The following is a 21,628-nucleotide window of genomic DNA, read 5'->3' on the forward strand; positions in this document are numbered from 1 at the left end:
CTGCTGTTGTTGTTTTCAATGTGAAGATGGGTTCAATGCAGCTCTCCACACTAGCCTAACCTGTACAAGTCTTCCTCTCTGCATAACTGCTGCAACTTACATTCATTTGAACCTCGATCTCAATCTAAAATTTTAACCTCCACAACTCCTCTGTTACCAAATTCATGAGTCTTTGATGCCTCACAATATGTCCTATTAACTGAGTCATTGTTAATCAAGTTGTGCCATACAGATATTTTTTACTGAATTTGGTTTTTCAGTGCCTCGATTTACGTGTTTAATATCTAGCATTCTGCTGAAGTTCCATATTTCTAAAGCTTCTATTCTCCTTGTCTGAACTGTTTATTGTCCATGTTTCACTGCTATGCAACACTTCATTTCAGACAAGTACTTTCAGAAAAGCCTTCCAAACATTAATATTTATATTTGATACTAACAGATTTTTGCTTTTTCAGAAATTCTTTCTTGCTGTTGCCAGCCTGCATTTTATATCATCCCTACTTTGGCCAACGTAATTTACTTTGTGCCTGAAAAGCAAAAAGGAAATCTCACTTACTACTTTTAGTATCACATCCCCTTGTCTAGGTTCCTGCTTTAATTAGGCTAATTTTGACTACCTTTAAGAAGTTCATTCGTGTGGCAGCAAGAACAGAAATATTTGTTTTGTAAATAAAAAACATCTTCTCTTGCTGCACTGTATTTTATTCTACCAGATGCGTTTTGCCTTTTTTCACTTTAAGGCATTGTCAGTATAATCTATAATGATACAGTTACAATACACTTTTGTTTGATATGTTATTTGTAGATTATGAAACAGTTCACTTCTGGTTTTGTTTGTAAATAAGTGATTATTTTCTACCATTCAACAATCAGTGCTGCACAGTGTTTTCTCAGAACATACTTGGGTTAAACCTATAATTTGGTGACAATATCATTCAACATTTCTTTTACATATAACATTTTTTTATACAGTCTCCATCATGTTCTATGGCCTTAAATTGGTGTTAATACATATTTGATATTGATAAAATTGTCCTGAGATTGTAGCCATACTTTCCCTGCATTCATTATGCTCTCATAATTTTCAAAGTGTGTCCCTACATAGAAAATCTGTAAGTAACCCAAACAGATGGAAGTCCATGGGTGCCAGCTCTGGTTTGTAAGGTGGAGTCAAGAATGACATCCAGCACTGTTTTATGGTGTCCCTGGTTGTGAGGCGTGTTGTGTGTGTGTGTGTGTGTGTGTGTGTGTGTGTGTGTGTGTGTGTTGTCATGTTGGATTCTTGTCAGACTGAACATGTGGGAAATGGTTCTTGTGTTTGTTCAGTCTTCATTCATGACTCTGAATAAAAGGGTAACACCTTTAGCAACACATCCACGAGAGTGACATCATCACTATCCCAAAAGACTATCATCATGACTTGGCTGCCTCAAACTTCTTTTTGTGTTGCAAGTGGTGCCATTCCAGTGACTGCTTTTTGTTGCTGACAGAAAAACCCAGGTTTCACACACACACACACACACACACACACACTCACACTCACACTCTTCCAATGCTCACTGATTGCATAAGAGCCAATTGTTGAGTTGTGATGCTGTGCCAGTCTGCATAAATAATGGCAACGTGCGATGTCATGTCATGAGCAGTGGCTGTGACTGGACATCCTAAACGTGACTTATTGTGCAGCTCAGGCTGCAGACGCAGACAACTGGAATCTTCTTAACCATTGCCCAGCAGTACTCTTATCAACTGCATCATTACCATCTACTGCATGTAACTGGTTATGGATGTTCACTACAGTTTCTTTTTGCACAACCAAGAATTCTGTTACAGCACATTGCGTGTAACGAGTGTCATGCATAGACACCATTTTCGTGGATCACTACAGCTATGTTGGAATGACTTTACGCATGTGCAGGAGAAACACCAAATTTGAAGCACCTAAAAAGACTTCTTCCTAAATATAATGGCTGCAAAAAATGGAGCTTTATTTATTGAACAATACTTTTATAATGGATAGATGGAGACTCCAAAATCTGATTTTGTACTGGAAAAAAAAAAAAAAAAAAAAAAAAAAAAAAATTCAAAGGCCAGATGGAGATTTTGACTTAAATAAAGTGACTTGCAAATTAAAACTCGAATTGTGGAAAGGTAAGAAATAAACTAGCTGGAACATGCATAAGTTGAAACAACTTGTTTGTTGAGAGTTTCGCAGTGAGCATTAGCAAATGTCTGACAGAAATAAGTGAAAGAAATAAAATAGTAGGTAAATGGGTTGAACTCTACCAGTGCAAGAAACTGCTCCATTAGTCTTGTGCTTAGGCCATGACTCTCCATGGCCTTAGTAAAAAATGCCACTTTGTCATGTCAAAGTGAAAGGAGTCTTTTGTGCACAATGTGGTTTGTGATGTTATAATCTGTTCTGCCCACATAGGGAAACACAGCAAAAGCCCTCCAATTAGTAACCATTCCTTCAACAAATTGTCCATTGCCCAGTTGTATGAGGTCTTGCATGCCACTGGTCAGCAGCTGGAAGCACGGTGCAACACTGTGGTACTGCAGTGTGACATGGCTGTGTCCACTGTCTCTGGGAAGGATGACGTAGCAGCAGTGCGAGCCGGCTGATTCGGCAGCTTCCACACAGTATGTAAGAAGTGTTGCAGCCGTGGCTTCCTGTTGTTGTCATGTGCATCTTGTTACTCCCATCATGATAGATCAAAGTGTCCCCAGCATCCGGCCATCTGTTGTAACTGTCAGAAAAAAGTTCACATTGTGGTAGTCTGCCAGGTAACAGCGCAGAATGCAGTATCAGAGAACATAGATATGGATATCCAGAAAGTGTCATTGTCAGGACCAGTTGCCAATCAGCAGTCCAACAAGCTTTTCACTGAGATTTTGACTCTCCCATGATACACTCCTGGAAATGGAAAAAAGAACACATTGACACCGGTGTGTCAGACCCACCATACTTGCTCCGGACACTGCGAGAGGGCTGTACAAGCAATGATCACACGCACGGCACAGCGGACACACCAGGAACCGCGGTGTTGGCCGTCGAATGGCGCTAGCTGCGCAGCATTTGTGCACCGCCGCCGTCAGTGTCAGCCAGTTTGCCGTGGCATACGGAGCTCCATCGCAGTCTTTAACACTGGTAGCATGCCGCGACAGCATGGACGTGAACCGTATGTGCAGTTGACGGACTTTGAGCGAGGGCATATAGTGGGCATGCGGGAGGCCGGGTGGACGTACCGCCGAATTGCTCAACATGTGGGGCATGAGGTCTCCACAGTACATCTATGTTGTCGCCAGTGGTCGGCGGAAGGAGCACGTGCCCGTCGACCTGGGACCGGACCGCAGCAACGCACGGATGCACGCCAAGACCGTAGGATCCTACGCAGTGCCGTAGGGGACCGCACCGCCACTTCCCAGCAAATTAGGGACACTGTTGCTCCTGGGGTATCGGCAAGGACCATTCGCAACCGTCTCCATGAAGCTGGGCTACGGTCCCGCACACCGTTAGGCCGTCTTCCGCTCACGCCCCAACATCGTGCAGCCCGCCTCCAGTGGTGTCGCGACAGGTGTGAATGGAGGGACGAATGGAGACGTGTCATCTTCAGCGATGAGAGTCGCTTCTGCCTTGGTGCCAATGATGGTCGTATGCGTGTTTGGCGCCGTGCAGGTGAGCGCCACAATCAGTACTGCATACGACCGAGGCACACAGGGCCAACACCCGGCATCATGGTGTGGGGAGCGATCTCCTACACTGGCCGTACACCACTGGTGATCGTCGAGGGGACACTGAATAGTGCGCGGTACATCCAAACCGTCATCGAATCCATCGTTCTACCATTCCTAGACCGGCAAGGGAACTTGCTGTTCCAACAGGACAATACACGTCCGCATGTATCCCGTGCCACCCAACGTGCTCTAGAAGGTGTAAGTCAACTACCCTGGCCAGCAAGATCTCCAGATCTGTCCCCCATTGAGCATGTTTGGGACTGGTTGAAGCGTCGTCTCACGCGGTCTGCACGTCCAGCACGAACGCTGGTCCAACTGAGGCGCCAGGTGGAAATGGCATGGCAAGCCGTTCCACAGGACTACATCCAGCATCTCTACGATCGTCTCCATGCGAGAATAGCAGCCTGCATTGCTGCGAAAGGTGGATATACACTGTACTAGTGCTGACATTGTGCATGCTCTGTTGCCTGTGTCTATGTGCCTGTGGTTCTGTCAGTGTGATCATGTGATGTATCTGACCCCAGGAATGTGTCAATAAAGTTTCCCCTTCCTGGGACAATGAATTCACGGTGTTCTTATTTCAATTTCCAGGAGTGTATTTTGTGTTGTACCGTCATCTCTCAGTCATAGAACTGAGTCCTCCTCTTCCTCCTTCTCCTTCTCCTCCTCCTCCTTCCTTCTCCACTCCACAGATGATGCTGCTCCCAGGGTGGTCGTTCCTGGGAGTTTGTGATGAGGGTCTCTACAGCTGTGCTTGAGGGTCACGTTTCCTGCACCGAAGCCTTGGCTCATAGTATTGTGTATTGGCCTGGCACTAACCAGGCGCTGGATCATTTGGTGACTGGGTGTCCTCAGTGCACTAGGACTGGGTGGCTTCTGAGGCTTCGTTTTCCCATTTTCCCCATGGCCTCCGGCAACCCAACCCTGGTAACACATCCGTGTAGGTTTTGCAGGCCTGTCTCTTGATGTATTTTGGCTGCTTGTTATTGATACATTTTCAAATTTGCCATACATAGTCTGGTGTTCTTTAGCCACTGCCAAGGTTACTACTCAGGCACTTTCAAAAATTTTTTCTGTGGAAGGTCTCCCAGTTATTCTCATTTCTCACAACCAACCTCAGATGCTATCCCAGGCACTTTGTGATTTCTGCGTGGAGCCATGTTTGCTCCCTTCCTTTTTGCCCTCAATCTAATGGGGAGGCCAAGGACACAGTTCACACTTTTAACGCCTAGATTTAAAAAAAATCTGCAGGACTCCCGCTAGGGAGACAGTATACTGGTTTTTCTGACTGCCTACCTGACAACTCGTACTGGTTCCTGTAGGACTGCTGAACATCTCCACGGGCTCCAGGGGCAGACACTGCTCCTCCTCCTCCATCTGGGTTATCACCTGCCATCACATTCCACAAAACCGTGCTTTCCACCAGGGATGGCAGTATGGGCATGTGGTTTTGGTCGGCACTCCTGCTATTTACTGGCAACCGTCATGCGTCAGAATAGTCGCCATATCTACACTCTTCAGATGGGATACTGGGAGGTTGGGTGCTATCAAAATCAGCTCAGAGTCTGGATTGTCCACCGCCCCTTTTTCTCAGTGCCTCAATATGCTGGAGTTCCTGCCACACTTTCTGCCTGCATCTCTGCTTCCTGGTGAGCCTTCAATGTCGCTGCCTCTGACAACTACTCCAGTGTTTTCATCTGACGGACATATCCCTCACTGGTTCAATGTCTCCTGCACAGCCTCAGCCTGCAGTGGAGTTGTCTCCACATTCACCACTGCTGCCGTACTTCACAACGGATTTCAGCTCGAATTGTCCATCGTTGGTCCTGTCGTCTTCTGCTCCCACGGGAGGTATCGTGATGCTCTTCACACTGGGCATTTTCATCCGTATTAAGAATTCTTTGCCGACTGGGAATTGTACTACCCTCGTGCCAGCACCTGGAGAGATTTCCATTCACAGATGCACGCACTGCCTCTACTGGCCAACTATCGGCTTGTACTGTCGGGTCCAGCAAGCCTCGCATGCATTCTGATGTTTACTTCAGCAGATGTGATCAGGAGTAAAAGTACAGTCACAACATGACAAGTGTTTTTTTCTGTATCAAGTACTTGAAGTAATAAAGTGTTGTGTTTGTTATTACCTCTGTATTCTTGTTGTCGGAACAGCAGGTGCTGCAGATGTGAATATTTAAGTACCATCTATTTAATAATTTATGGTTACAAAATATTGGTGTAAATTATTTACAGAGGAATGGGGAAAAAACTGGAAGAAAGTAACCCTGGGGAAGATAGTTCTGGATGTGAGAGAAATATAGGCTATACCTATATTACAACTTACAGGCTAAAGAAAGGCAAACGTATTAGGATTTGTGGACATAGTGAAAGCTTTTGACAATGATGATTAGAATACTTTTTTTGAAATTCTGAGGGTAGTAGGGATAAAACACATGAAGTGAAAGTTCATCTACAACTTATACAGAAACAAGACCACAGGTACAACATTTGAAGGATATCAAAGGGAAGCAGTGATGAAGAAGGGAATGAGACAGGGTTGGTAGCATACCCCCTGTGTTGTTCCATTTGTACAGTGAGAAAGCAGTAAGGGAGGAAATATAGGAGAAATTTGGAAAGGAAATTAAAGCTCAGGGAGAATAAACAAAGAATTGGAGCTGTGGTGCTAATAGTGTAATTGTGCCAGGGATGGCAAGGGCTTGGGAGATCAGTGAAATGAAATTTGTGTTGTATGGAAATGCGGTTTCTAGATTAAGAAGCCTACTAACTGATGCAAAACAAGGATAATGGAGTGGATGGGCTTTGCTGTTTGGGCAGTAAAATAACTGCAGTAGAAATGAAGAGGATATAAAGTCATGTCTGTCAGCAGCAAGAAACACATTTCTTTGAAACAGAAATTCATTAACATCAAATATAAATTTAAATGTTGGGGAGTATTTTTGAAGGAATATGTCTAGTGTGTAGCCTTGTGTGGAAGTGAACTGTGTATGATAAGCAGTTTAGACAAGAAGAAGATAAAAGCTTTTGGTGTGCGACTCTGAACCAACTCTGAATACCATATTTACTCGAATCTAAGCCGCACTTTTTTATCCGCTTTTTGTACTCCAAAAAGCCGCCTGCGGCTTAGAATCGAGTGTAGAGTAAGCGGAAGTTCTGAAAAATGTTGGTAGGTGCCGCCACAACTAACTTCTGCCGTCGAATATATGTAGCGCTACACAGGCATGCTTGTGCAGACTCAAAGATAAATACTGGTGCCAAAACCTCTGCGCCAATAAATAAATTAAAAGAAAAGGTAGAAGAATGTAAACATTATGCCATGTATTCTTTCGTATTTGCTACTATCTCATTTAAATCCTGTCTGCTTAATAAACTAGGAAACTAGAGTGAGACACCAGCAAACGTGGAAGAATATACGTATCATGTCATTATTATATTCGTATTATTCTTATGCTGGATAGTGATACAGTCAGAAATGAAGCACGGCAACTGACTAGATTTTTAAATCTAAGATGACTGTAATTTCTGTGCAGAATGTTATGTACTAAACAGACGTCTGCAAGGATTTTCAAACGGAGAAAAATTTTCGCTAAACTCTCGTTCAGAACATCTATCATATGCAGTCTATTATTTGGTTCTTGTTGATCATTATTAAAGAAAGCAGCAGTGTAAGTAATAACAAATAACAGTCTCTTGTCATTCTTTCGCTTATGTGACAATTCCTCTCTTCTTTTTATTGTAAGTGGCGGTAGCGCGCACAAAAGCAAGCCATGCCTCGAGCGGCAACAGGTCGTAATCACTCATTATCAGAATGCGACAAACAATGCATGACACAGTACAATAATGCATTTTCAGCTTAGAGTGACGTAAACACCTATAACAAAGAGAACAGCACTGATCTGATTAACGCAAAATAAGCGATCGATTGAAACCAGACAAAACATTTGCAAAAGGATGATCTGATTAAAGCAAAATAAGCGATCGATTGAAACCAGACAAAACATTTGCAAAAGGAAGGGTACCCTTATAAATATGGACTGAGCGCCTGACACATACCAATGGCTACTTGATAAAGCTTAAATGTTGAGCTAATGACTCAAACCAAACTACTGTAGCTGTATCTTCATCCATTCAACCTAAATTGTGTCTCATGTTACAATGGACCAACTTTGTTTCAATTTGGAGGTGCGGTCTAAAACTTTGCTCTCCCCCTTGAATTTCGAGTTTCAAATTTCAGGTGCGGCTTAGATTCGGGAAAATTTTTTTCCCGTACTTTCGAGTCTCATTTTTCAGGTGTGGCTTAGATTCGATTGCGGCTTAGATTCGAGTAAATACGGTATAAGACGACTTATAACACCTATGTACGTACGTTGTGCCAAATGTGACCTTAACATACAATAAGTGTAACCCTCTGGGAGGAATTTCGAAATGTTTGACCGTGAATTAACCTAATGGACAGAGGGCATTCAACATGAATTTCATGATTATAACAATTAATAGAAAGCTGAAAGACTTTACCTTAGGAAATAATGAAAGTAGTAAAATTTACGTAAATGAAATACCAAATGGTCGCCAGCCCAATTCAGTATCATAATTTGAAACATTAAGCTCAAAGAATTTAAATATAATTTTGCAAATAGGGGTTCATTCTTTCTCTCTTGGTAAGGTGCAATGAACACACACAAATACCAGACGAACTGACCCGTGGTAAACAGTAACATTTGCATAAATTGGCAATCACGGAAAGATAATTAGCACTTTACTCCTATTGATAATAATCACCACCTCATCCATTAACGAATTCATCACCAAAAGGTTATCAAAGACCTCACGAGGCTAAATGAAGTATGGCAAGAGTCCTGGTTTAACTAACACACACATCACAAATGCAGATAAATAACAATGTACAAACACTTCTTTACCCTCTCTTATTTATGGAAATATTTCAGATTTCTTTAGCAAAACAATCTTTAGTTTAACTTTCTCATAATAGAAAAGAAAATAGTCAGGACCCATAAACAGTCACTTCCTTTTTATGCAAACTATGCACACATTTCAAACAGTTTGCATCACATTAATACCGATTTCCAACCCCACTTGAAATTATTTATCTTTCAATGCTTTATAGCAATTTATACTAACAATATTCTTAATTAACTTCAGAAATAAGTTCAAGGCAAAGTTAAGTTTCAAGTAGGTGCAAGATTGCATGCCTCTTACATTACTTGTGAAGCAAGTGATTTTAACTAACAACATTTATGCCCTTTAGCATTAAAACTTTTTCACATTCAAAGTAGAAACAATTCAAAGCAAAATAAACTTTTTTATAAGTTCCAAATCATGTGCCTCTCTCTTTACCTGTGAAGTAAGTAATTTGACTAGCAACATTTATATGCTTTAGCACTGAAACTTAGGCGCATTCAAATAGAAACAAGTTAGTGGTTCTTCATAAAAAGGATACTCGGTCTTTAGCACGTTTAGGATAGGACCCTGCTTGGTTTCATAAACAGAACAGTTTCAAAGTTCAAACACGAATTTTTTATCATTGAAATTATTATTGAAAAACACTCACATCAATATACTGATCCACACTGTGATACATACCTGAACTCCTGCAGTTGGTGGAGCAGTGTCGCAATAGTGGTAGCAAGCAGGTGGTGGCAAAGTGGATCCATGCTCTTGAAGTTGAATGCTGTTTATAAATTCTCCTTGGCGATGTATTTCCTTCTTTTCAGAGCCATTCCATGATAACAAGGGCACCATACAACAGCCAGAACCACATCTGAGGCAATTTCAACATAAATTGGCTTCCAAATGCCTTACTTGGCACCCGTGTTGTTAAAGGTACAATGTCTAGCTAACAGTACAATGTCTAGCCACTGACTGCTAATGGGCTCTCTCTCTTGCCACCCAGATTGACCACCAATTCCACCTTTCCCTGCGTGCCTAGCTCCTTCCGTAGTGGAGGGGGTTCCCGACGTGTTTTAAATTACATCATACAATTTCCCTAAGTGTGAACCAGTTTCTCTATTGCGAGCATACATATCGTATAAATTTTCATTATTTTTACACACTGTTAAATATTTTCAAAATATCCATCACAAACTTCCACTTCCCTCTGGCAATTCAAAGACATTAATCAGTAAAGAGCAAACAATTCATAGTTGCATACATAAAATTACACAGTATAAATTATTTATAATCAATCTTGGTGTTATAGATTCTCCTTTTTTTACATGTTCTCACTAATCAGAATTACAAACTGTTTTATTGACATTAAGTATCTGTCTAAAACGTTTGTGTTATACCTATTTAAAACTTGGGCCATTTATTGACTGTCTACATTTTGATGATAAAAGAAGAACGAACATAAACAAAAAGTAGTTGTTTGAATTAACTTTGATCTTCGTTACCTCCTTTGCTTACTAAGCCTGTCATCCATAATATCAGTATTTTTAATCATCACCATTATCCTAATAGCACTTTTGTGAAATTCATGTCTTCATTGTCACAAATGTTTTGCTATTTGTTTAGAATACATTGAAATATCTGAGGTTGTGGTTATGATGGAACCTGAGAACACAGCCTTTTTTGCCCAATATATATTGGATTTCACTTCTATACTGAAGTGACAACATTATAATGTTTCTTGTATCCAAGCATATTGTATGCCCACTACTACCTCATTGACTCTGCAGAACCAGCTGCTGACACAGCTGGTCACAACTGCAGAATACTAACGTGAATTCTTTACAGATGAATGGAAAAACTGGTAGAAGAAGACCTCAGGGAAGATCAGTTTGGATTCCGTAGAAATATGGGAACACGGGACGCAATACTGACACTACGACGTATCTTAGAAGAAAGATTAAGGAAAGGCAAACCTACGTTTCTAGCATTTGTAGACTTAGAGAAAGCTTTTGACAATGTTGACTGGAATACTCTGTTTCAAATTCTGAAGGTGGCAAGGGTAAAATACAGGGAGCAAAAGGCTATTTACAGTTTGTACAGAAACCAGATGGCAGTTATAAGAGTCGAGGGACATGAAAGGGAAGCAGTGGTTGGGAAGGGAGTGAGACAGGTTTGTAGAGTCTCCCCGATGTTATTCAATCTGTATATTGAGTAAGCAGTGAAGGAAACAAAAGAAAAATTCGGATTAGGTATTAAAATCCATGGGGAAGAAATAAAAACTTTGAGGTTCGCCAATGACATTGTAATTCTGTCAGAGACAGCAAAGGACTTAGAAGAGCAGTTGAACGGGATGGATAGTGTCTTGAAAGGAGCATATAAGATGAACATCAACAAAAGCAAAACAAGGAAAATGGAATGTAGTCGAATTAATTTGGGTGATGCTGAGGGAATTAGATTAGGAAATGAGATGCTTAAAGTAGTAAAGAAGTTTTGCTGTTTGGGGAGCAAAATAACTGATGATGGTCGAAGTAGAGAGGATATAAAATGTAGACTTGCAATGGCAAGGAAAGCTTTTCTGAAGAAGAGAAATTTGTTAACATCGAGTGTAGATTTAAGTGTCAGGAAGTAGTTTCTGAAAGTATTTGTGTGGAGTGTAGCCATGTATGGAAGTGAAACATGGACGATAACTAGTTTGGACAAGAAGAGAATAGAAGCTTTCGAAATGTGGTGCTACAGAAGAATGTTGAAGATTAGATGAGTAGATCACATAACTAATGAGGAGGTATTGAATAGGATTGGGGAGAAGAGAAGTTTGTGGCACAACTTGACCAGACCAAGGGATCGGTTGGTAGGACATGTTGTGAGGCATCAAGGGATCACCAATTTAGTATTGGAGGGCAGCATGGAGGGTAAAAATTGTAGAGGGAGACCAAGAGATGAATACACTAAACAGATTCATAAGGATGTAGGTTGCAGTAGGTACTGGGAGATGAAGAAGCTTGCACAGGATAGAGTAGCATGGAGAGCTGCATCAAACCAGTCTCAGGACTGAAGACCACAACAACAACAACAACAACAACAACAACACCACCACAACAACAACAATAGTAAACTGCAGGAGTGTCTATAGAAAGGTCTTAGAACTGCTCTCATTAAAGAACAGTCACAATGCCCACATAGTACTAGGGACAGAAAGTTGGCTGAAACCATATGTAAACAGCAATCAATTTTAAACTCAGATTGGAATGTATACCGCCGAGACAGGCTGGACAGGGAAGGGGGAGGCGTTTTTATAGCTATAAAAATTGCAATTGATGTAGATCCGAAATGTGAATTTGGGTGGTCACGGTTAAATCAGGCTCAAACATGGTAATTGGATGTCTCTAAAGGCCCGTGGCTCAGCAGCTGTTGTGGCAGAGCACCTGAAGGAAAATTTGGAAAATATTTTGAGTAGATTTCCCCCCCCCATGTTATAGTTCTGGGTGGAGATTTTAATTTACCAGATATAGACTGGGAAACTCAAACGTTTATAATGGATGGCAGGGACAAGGAATCCAGTGAATTTTTTTTAAGTGCATTATCTGAAAACTACCTTGAGCAGTTAAACAGAGAACTCAAGGCGATAACATATTAGACCTTCTGGTGACAAACAGACCCGAAATAATTGAAACAGTTAACGCAGAACAGGGAATCAGCGATCATAAAGTGGTTACTGCAACGATTATTTCAGCCATAAATAGAAATATTAAAAAAGTTAGGAAGATTTATCTGTTTAGCAAAAATGACAAAACGTAGATTTCCGTGTACTTGACGTCTCAACACGAAAGTTTTGTCTCAAGTGCAGATAGTGTTGAGGATCAGTGGACAAAGTTCAAAACCATCGTACAATATGCATTAGATAAGTACAGGGTTATTACAAATGATTGAAGCGGTTTCACAGCTCTACAATAACTTTATTATTTGAGATATTTTCACAATGCTTTGCACACACGTACAAAAACTCAACAAGTTTTTTTAGGCATTCACAAATGTTTGATATGTGCCCCTTTAGTGATGCGGCAGACATCAAGCCGATAATCAAGTTCCTCCCACACTCGGCACAGCATGTCCCCATCAATGAGTTCGAAAGCATCGTTGATGCGAGCTCGCAGTTTTGGCAAGTTTCTTGGTAGAGGAGGTTTAAACACTGAATCTTTCACATAACCCCACAGAAAGAAATCGCATGGGGTTAAGTTGGGAGAGCGTGGAGGCCATGACATGAATTGCTGATCATGATCTCTACCAAGACCGATCCATCGGTTTTCCAATCTCCTGTTTAAGAAATGCTGAACATCATGATGGAAGTGCGGTGGAGCACCATCCTGTTGAAAGATGAAGTTGTGGCATGAGCCAATTTTCCAGCATGTCCAGATACCCGTGTCCTGTAACGTTTTTTTTTTGCAGAAGAAAAAGGGGCCGTAAACTTTAAACCGTGAGATTGCACAAAACACGTTAACTTTTGGTGAAATGCGAATTTGCTGCACGAATGCGTGAGGATTCTCTACCGCCTAGATTCGCACATTGTGTCTGTTCACTTCACCATTAAGAAAAAATGTTGCTTCATCACTGAAAACAAGTTTCGCACTGAACGCATCCTCTTCCATGAGCTGTTGAAACTGCGCCGAAAATTCAAAGCGTTTGACTTTGTCATCAGGTGTCAGGGCTTGTAGCAATTGTAAACGGTAAGGCTTCTGCTTTAGCCTTTTCCGTAAGATTTTCCAAACCGTCGGCTGTGGTACGCCTAGCTCCCTGCTTGCTTTATTCGTTGACTTCCGCTACGTGTGAAACTTGCCCGCACGCATTCAACCGTTTCTTCGCTCACTGCAGGTCGACCCGTTGATTTCCCCTTACAGAGGCATCCAGAAGCTTTAAACTGCGCATACCATCGCCGAATGGAGTTAGCAGTTGGTGGATCTTTGTTGAACTTCGTCCTGAAGTCTCGTTGCACTGTTATGACTGACTGATGTGAGTGCATTTCAAGCACGACATACGCTTTCTCGGCTCCTGTCGCCATTTTGTCTCAATGCGCTCTCAAGTGCTCTGGCGGCAGAAACCTGAAGTGCGGCTTCAGCTGAACAAAGCTTTATGAGTCTTTCTACATATCTGTAGTGTGTCGTGACCATATGTCAATGAATGGAGCTACAGTGAATTTATGAAATCGCTTCAATCATCTGTATGTGCCAAGCAAGATCGTAAGAGATGGAAAATAGCCACCGTGGTACAACGACCAAGTTAGAAAACGACTATGGAGGCAGAGGGTATTTCACAGCAAACAAACATAGCCAAAGCCTTGCAGACAAACAAAAATTACACGAAGCGAAATGTAGTGTGAGGAGGCTATGTGAGAGGCATTCAACAAATTCGAAAGTGAAGTTCTATGTACGGACTTGGCAGAAAATCCTAAGAAATTTTGGTCTTTTGTCAAAGCAGTAGGTGGATCAAAACAAAATGTCCAGCCACTCTGTGACCAAAATTGTGCTGAAACAGAGGATGGCAGACTAAAGGCTGAAATACTCTGTCTTTTTCCAAAGGTGTTTCACAGAGGAAGACTGCACTGTAGTCTCTTCTCTAGATTGTCACACAGATGACAAAATGGTAGATACCGAAATACATGACAGGGGGATAGAAAAACAATTAAAATCACTCAAAAGAGGAAAGGCTGCTGGACATGATGGGATATCAGTTCGATTTTATACAGAGAATGTGAAAGAACTTGCCCCCTTCTGGCAGCGGTGCACTGTAGGTCTTAAGATAGGAAAAGGGCACAGGTCATCCCCATTTTCAAGAAGGGACATCGAACAGATGTGCAGAACTATAGACCTATACGTCTAACGTCGATCAGTTGTAGAATTTTGGACCACATACACTCCTGGAAATTGAAATAAGAACACCGTGAATTCATTGTCCCAGGAAAGGGGAAACTTTATTGACACATTCCTGGGGTCAGATACATCACATGATCACACTGACAGAACCACAGGCACATAGACACAGGCAACAAAGCATGCACAATGTCGGCACTAGTACAGTGTATATCCACCTTTCGCAGCAATGCAGGCTGCTATTCTCCCATGGAGACGATAGTAGAGATGCTGGATGTAGTCCTGTGGAACGGCTTGCCATGCCATTTCCACCTGGCGCCTCAGTTGGACCAGCGTTCTTGCTGGACCGTCAGACCGCGTGAGACGACGCTTCATCCAGTCCCAAACATGCTCAATGGGGGACAGATCCGGAGATCTTGCTGGCCAGGGTAGTTGACTTACACCTTCTAGAGCACGTTGGGTGGCACGGGATACATGCGGACGTGCATTGTCCTGTTGGAACAGCAAGTTCCCTTGCCGGTCTAGGAATGGTAGAACGATGGGTTCGATGACGGTTTGGATGTACCGTGCACTATTCAGTGTCCCCTCGACGATCACCAGTGGTGTACGGCCAGTGTAGGAGATCGCTCCCCACACCATGATGCCGGGTGTTGGCCCTGTGTGCCTCGGTCGTATGCAGTCCTGATTGTGGCGCTCACCTGCACGGCGCCAAACACGCATACGACCATCATTGGCACCAAGGCAGAAGCGACTCTCATCACTGAAGACGACACGTCTCCATTCGTCCCTCCATTCACGCCTGTCGCGACACCACTGGAGGCGGGCTGCACGATGTTGGGGCGTGAGCGGAAGATGGCCTAACGGTGTGCGGGACCGTAGCCCAGCTTCATGGAGACGGTTGCGAATGGTCCTTGCCGATACCCCAGGAGCAACAGTGTCCCTAATTTGCTGGGAAGTGGCGGTGCGGTCCCCTACGGCACTGCGTAGGATCCTACGGTCTTGGCGTGCATCCGTGCGTCGCTGCGGTCCGGTCCCAGGTCGACGGGCACGTGCACCTTCCGCCGACCACTGGCGACAACATCGATGTACTGTGGAGACCTCACACCCCACGTGTTGAGCAATTCGGTGGTACGTCCACCCGGCCTCCCGCATGCCCACTATACGCCCTCGCTCAAAGTCCGTCAACTGCACATACGGTTCACGTCCACGCTGTCGCGGCATGCTACCAGTGTTAAAGACTGCGATGGAGCTCCGTATGCCACGGCAAACTGGCTGACACTGACGGCGGCGGTGCACAAATGTTGCGCAGCTAGCGCCATACGACGGCCAACACCGCGGTTCCTGGTGTGTCCGCTGTGCCGTGCGTGTGATCATTGCTTGTACAGCCCTCTCGCAGTGTCCGGAGCAAGTATGGTGGGTCTGACACACCGGTGTCAATGTGTTCTTTTTTCCATTTCCAGGAGTGTATTATGTTAGAGTATAATGACTTTTTTGGAGACTAGAAATCTACTCTGTTGGAATTAGCATGGGTTTCGAAAAAGACGATTGTGTGAATCCCAGCTTGCTCTTTTCGTCCACAAGACTCAGAGGGCCATAGATACGGGTTCCCAGGTAGATGCAGTGTTTGTTGACTTCCTCAAGGCGTTTGATACAGTTCCCCACAGTCGTTTAATGAACAAAGTAAGAGCATATGGACTATCAGACCAATTGTGTGATTGGATTGAAGAGTTTCTAGATACCAGAATGAAGCATGTCATTCTCAGTGGAGAGAAGTCTTCTGACGTAAGAGTGATTTGAGGTGTGCCACAGGGGAGTGTTGTAGGACCGTTGCTATTCACAATATATATAAATGATCTTGTGGATAACATCGGAAGTTCACTGATGCTTTTCTCGGATGATGCTGTAGTATATCAAGAGGTTGTAACAATGGAAAATTGTACTGAAATGCAGGAGGATCTGCAATGAATTGACGCATGGTGTAGGGAATGGCAATTGAATCTCAATGTAGACAAGTGTAATGTGCTGCGAATACATAGAAAGAAAGATCCTTTATCATTTAGCTACAATATAGCAGGCCAGCAAATGGAAGCAGTTACTTCCATAAATTATTTGGAATGACCATATAAAATTAATTGTTGGTAAAGCAGATGCCAGACTGAGATTCATTGGAAGACTCCTAAGGAAATGCAATCCGAAAACAAAGGAAGTAGGTTACAGTACACTTGTTCGCCCACTGCTTCAATATTGCTCACTGGTGTGGGATCCGTACCAGATAGGATTGATAGAAGAGATAGAGAAGATCCAACAGAGAACAGTGCGCTTCGTTACAGGATCACTTAGTAATCATGAAAGCATTACGGAGATGATAGACTCCAGTGGAAGACTCTGCAAGAGAGATGCTCAGTAGCTCGGTATGGGCTTTTGTTGAAGCTTCAAGAACATACTTTCACCAAGGAGTCAAGCAGTATATTGCTCCCTCCTAAGTACATTTCGTGCAGAGACCGTGAGGATAAAATCAGAGAGATTAGAGCCCACACAGAGGCATACCGACAATCTTTCTTTCCACAAAAAATATGAGACTGGAATAGGAGGGAGAATCGATAGAGGTACTCAAAAGTACTCTCCGCCACGCACCTTCAGGTGGCTTACAGAGTATGGATGTAGATGTAGGTTTTTGAAACCTGTCTTGCGACTCCAAGGAAATGCGTATTTTTGTCACGAAATGTGTTTTGTTGTATTGAAATTGAAATAAAATAACATCATTGGTCTTCATGAAAGACATACATCATTTGGCTTGCTTTCTTCAACTGAAAACAGTTCATTACAAACGATGTTGATGTTGAAACTTAAGATTTTTACTCACATAAGGAAACGCCATCTGCTTGCAAGTTTTTTAAGAGTTTTTTTAGATATCTGCTTGTTTGGCACAATTGTTGCTTGTAGCATAGTCGGAAAGATGGATTTAAAATACCTTCAGTTATTATAAAGAAGCTACAGACAATATGGTCACACAAATGAAGAATTTTTTTCTGAAACTTCACTTCACATTTTGTAGCTTAGCGTTTGTTACAGCACTATGGTCAGAGTTGGAGTACTGTCTAGAAATTTATCAACTCTCTCTCTCTGTATGCCCTAATTTTTACATTCTTATTTGTGTAATGCTCATGTCTCAGTTTTTCAGACAAGGTATTTCACGGTAGAATTGTATGTTTTTTTTATATGGCCATTGGTCCAGCCCCTTCATTACTTATGTAGCAACTAAAACTTGCTGCCTCTTAAAAACCACTCACTCAGAAGTGGCAAATTTAGAGTTACAGCTACATTTTTCTTGTTTCCTTATTAACATTTACTTCCTGTGGCAAAACAAAGCAAAGTTTGCACAATGTCACCTCGCTAACATCCTAATGCACTCACAGTTGTGACAGAATCCTGGAACAGTGGTTTATTAAATGAGGAAATGTGGTCAGTCCATATCTAAAGTTAAAAAAAAAAATCTCATTTTCGGTATAAAAACAAATATGTAATTTCTTAACTTATCTTGTTGCAAAGCCACACTAATTCTGGTTTCAGCAGCTATCGTAGACTTAAAAAAATTACATCATTCCATTACACGAGTTTACAGTTACTCATGCAGCATGGTAGATAAGAAAATTCCACACGCTTACCATGTAGAAAAAAACTCAAATATTTCCATGCTATCATTTGCCAAAATCTTGTTTCGATAACTCAGACCATTTATGAGGCATGAGGGACACTGTGAAAATTTTATTCTCACATTTTGCGATTACAGTCTCAAGACTGGGCCTCCACAAACACACAACAGGTAGGGGATGCAGGCATCAAAGAATCTGTTGGAAATATCTGTGACTCATTGGGTAAATCCATTTTCTGTATGGCACTCACCTTTAAAGGCGCACCAGCTTTTGATTGTTGCAGGAGTGTATTTTCATCCGAGAGAAAGTGTGTTTTCAACTGTCCTCATATACACCCTGGAATACAATCGAAGGCCCAGGGCCTGAGCAAGCTTAAGATCTGACATGATGGACACATCACTATCAGTAGGGTCGAATATCAAATTCTCTCTCTCTAGACGCACTAAAATGAGTTTAAAGGCATTTTGAATTACCTTCTGCAACTTATAAACATCTAGAGCACTAAAGAGATGTGCTATTTTGTATCAACGTAGTGGTACTTTCAAAGGTAGTACATATTTTCCACATTCTCTGGTTGTTTCAGCATTGTGGGAGTATGCAGTTCAAGTGGCCACAGGCATGGCATACCTGGAATCGAAACGATTCATCCACAGAGACTTGGCATGCCGTAATGTGCTGCTCGCCTCAGTTGATCGTGTCAAGATCGGAGACTTTGGCTTGATGCGAGCCCTCCCACACCATGAAGATTGCTACATCATGACTGAACACAAGAAGGTTCCATTTCCGTGGTGTGCACCCGAGAGCTTGAAGAGTCGGCAGTTCAGCCATGCTTCAGGTATAGTTCAGCAGCCAGTTTCATCATCTGTATTTTTCTTTAAAATTTAATGAGTTAGCACATTTAAGATTTTATATTATGAACTGATTTTTTGTTTAGTCTTTCGGTAAACATATGAGGGCTGAAAATATTTAATTCCTCTTTATGCAGAGTGTCTGATACAACCTCACTTTGCTCTGAGCTGTTACTGTGATTAGCTGCATAGTTATTGTGCCAGAAATTGGACAGTGCCTGGGTGTTCGCTACAGTGATATGGTACAAGCTGTGCAGTTATTGTGGCTGAAATTGAACAGTGTGATGGGAGTTTACTACAATGATTGCTGGGAGACTCTGTGTAGTTACTGTGGCTAAAATTGGACTGTGTAATGGTAGTTCACTAGAGTGATTGATGGGACGAGCAGTGTAGCTATTGTCACTGAAATTGGACTTTGTGACCAGAGCTGTATGGAGGTGATTGTGTGCTTTTGCCAAAACTGCCAAAGATTTTAACAAAAATGCCAAAGCTCTCTTTTCACCCCTCCTCCCCTCCGCCTCCCTCCATAAAATTACTTTTTTACAGTTGTCTCTATGCAGAATTAGCAACCTTTATCAGTGAAAAATATTGCACAGAACATATTAAAAGTATCACTTAAGCAAATAGTTTCAAAACACTCAGGGGCATGCATCTCCTGCGGCGAGCACGGGTCCCCAGTCCTCCTGCGTGTGCAGGGTTAAGAATAGGCCTGAGGTATTCCTGCCTGTTGTAAGAGGCGATTAAAAGGAGTTTCACGTGTTTTGGCCTTTATGTGATGGTCCCCTGTAGGGTTTGACCTCTGTTCTTCAAACTTTTCCCCAGATAGGGGCTAACGATTGCGGTTCGCATGTGGTCCCTTCTCTCCCAAATGGAGTCCTTCCCTTTACCACTTCTACTTGTGGTCCAGTCATGTACGCCTCCATGGTGTACACCTCGGCCACAGCTTTGTCTGGGCCTTTTGCATGCCCCTATTGACTCCATTAATCCTGCTGCTCTCCGCTGTCATTTCCTCTCGATTCTTGACGTGTTGTGGGGCTCTGAAGTGGTTTACACCGGCGGCTCAATGGCTGATGGTCACAAAGGCATCGCATATGTTCATGGAGGACATATTGAGCAGCACTCCTTGCCAGTTGGCTGCCATGTTTTCACTGCAGAGCTGGCAGCCATATCTCGTGCTCTTGAGTTCATCTGCTCATGCCCTGGCGAGTTATTTCTCCTGTGTATTGACTCATTGAGCAGCCTACAAGCTATCGACCAGTGCTACCCTCGCCACCCACTGGTAGCGTGCATTCAGGAGTCCATCTATGCCCTGGAACAGTCCCACTGTTCTGTGTTATTTGTGTGGACCCCAGGACACATTGAAATCCCCGGCAGTGAACTTGCCGACAGGCTGGCCAAACAGGCGACATGGAAACCGCTTCTGAAGATTGGCATCTCAGAAGCTAACCAGCGTTCTTCCTTACACCGCAGGGTTTTCGGGCTTTGCGAGACGGAATGGCATAACAGCACGCACAACAAACTGCGTGTCATTAAGGAGACTATGAATGTGTGGAAGTCTTCCATGCAGGCCTCTCCCAGGGAATCAGTTTTTCTCTACCGGCTCAGAATTGGCCATACGTGGCTAACGCATGGTTACCAACTCCGTCGTGAGGACCCACCTCAGTATCACTGTGCTCCCAAACGACAGTCGTCCACCTCTTGCTGGACTGCCCACTTTTAGCCGCTCTGCAGCAGACTTTTAACTTTCCCAGCACACTGCCCATGGTGTTGGGTGACAATGCCTCCACAGCAGATTTAGTTCTACGTTTTATCTGTGAGAGTGGGTTTTATACTTCTACATAGGTTTTAGCGCATGTCCTTTGTCCCTCAGTGTCCTTCACCCTAGTGCTTTTAGGCTGGAGGTTTCAATGTGTTGCAGAGTGGCTGGCTTTCCCTTTTTATTCTCGTGGTTCCCCAGCCACTGTAATCTGCTTTCATGTTTTACTCTCTTCTGTTTCTAGCATCTCTGTTGTTTTCTTGTCCTTTTTTGTTCCTTTTAGTGTTCTTTGCCTTCCTTTTGTTCTTGTGGTTTTTCCTTTCTTTCCGTTTTGTGTTATATGTTTGGTCCGTTTTATTCTCACATTTGTGGCATTGTTTTATTAGGAACAAGGGATCGATGACCTCGTAGTTTGGTCCCTTCTCCCATCTTTAAACCATCCAAGCAACCATGGACTTCTTTGCGCTTGATATCTAGCACGGTAGCCAGTCCGTTGTGGTGGGACCACCATGTAACCTGTTGGTTGTAGCCCCCTGACCACACAGGGATCACTCTGCTGATGACTGCGCCATTAACAACACCAGCAGTCTCTAAGCGTTCACGAGCTCAATTCAACGCACAGAAGTACGACCCCAAATCATTCCCCTCCCTGGCCACGCCATGAGAAGAACACCAGGCTAAGGATGTCAGCGGATCTTGTATGTTAGAGAGCTGATGGGGAATCTTTCATGGCGATGAAGCCTCAGTTTTTTGTTGATCATTTAGAGGACAAGTTTGGGAAGGTGGAGGGATTGTCAAAAATGAGATCTGGCTCAGTCTTGATCAAAACAGCATCCTCTGCCCAGTCACGGA

General features: G+C 42.9%; 1 protein-coding gene across 3 annotated transcripts in view; it reads left to right on the forward strand.

The window, feature by feature from the left end:
* The window catches only part of LOC126176021 (activated Cdc42 kinase Ack), a 497,712-nt gene that overhangs the window by 126,919 nt on the left and 349,165 nt on the right, over nucleotides 1-21,628 (forward strand). For all 3 annotated transcript variants that reach the window (XM_049923148.1, XM_049923146.1, XM_049923147.1), the window contains exon 6: nucleotides 18,756-19,007. In XM_049923148.1, coding sequence (XP_049779105.1) covers nucleotides 18,756-19,007 — 252 coding nt within the window. The remainder of the gene's footprint in view (nucleotides 1-18,755; nucleotides 19,008-21,628) is intronic.

The sequence above is a fragment of the Schistocerca cancellata genome, chromosome 3, assembly GCF_023864275.1.
Source record: "Schistocerca cancellata isolate TAMUIC-IGC-003103 chromosome 3, iqSchCanc2.1, whole genome shotgun sequence".
NCBI classification, from domain to species: domain Eukaryota; kingdom Metazoa; phylum Arthropoda; class Insecta; order Orthoptera; family Acrididae; genus Schistocerca; species Schistocerca cancellata.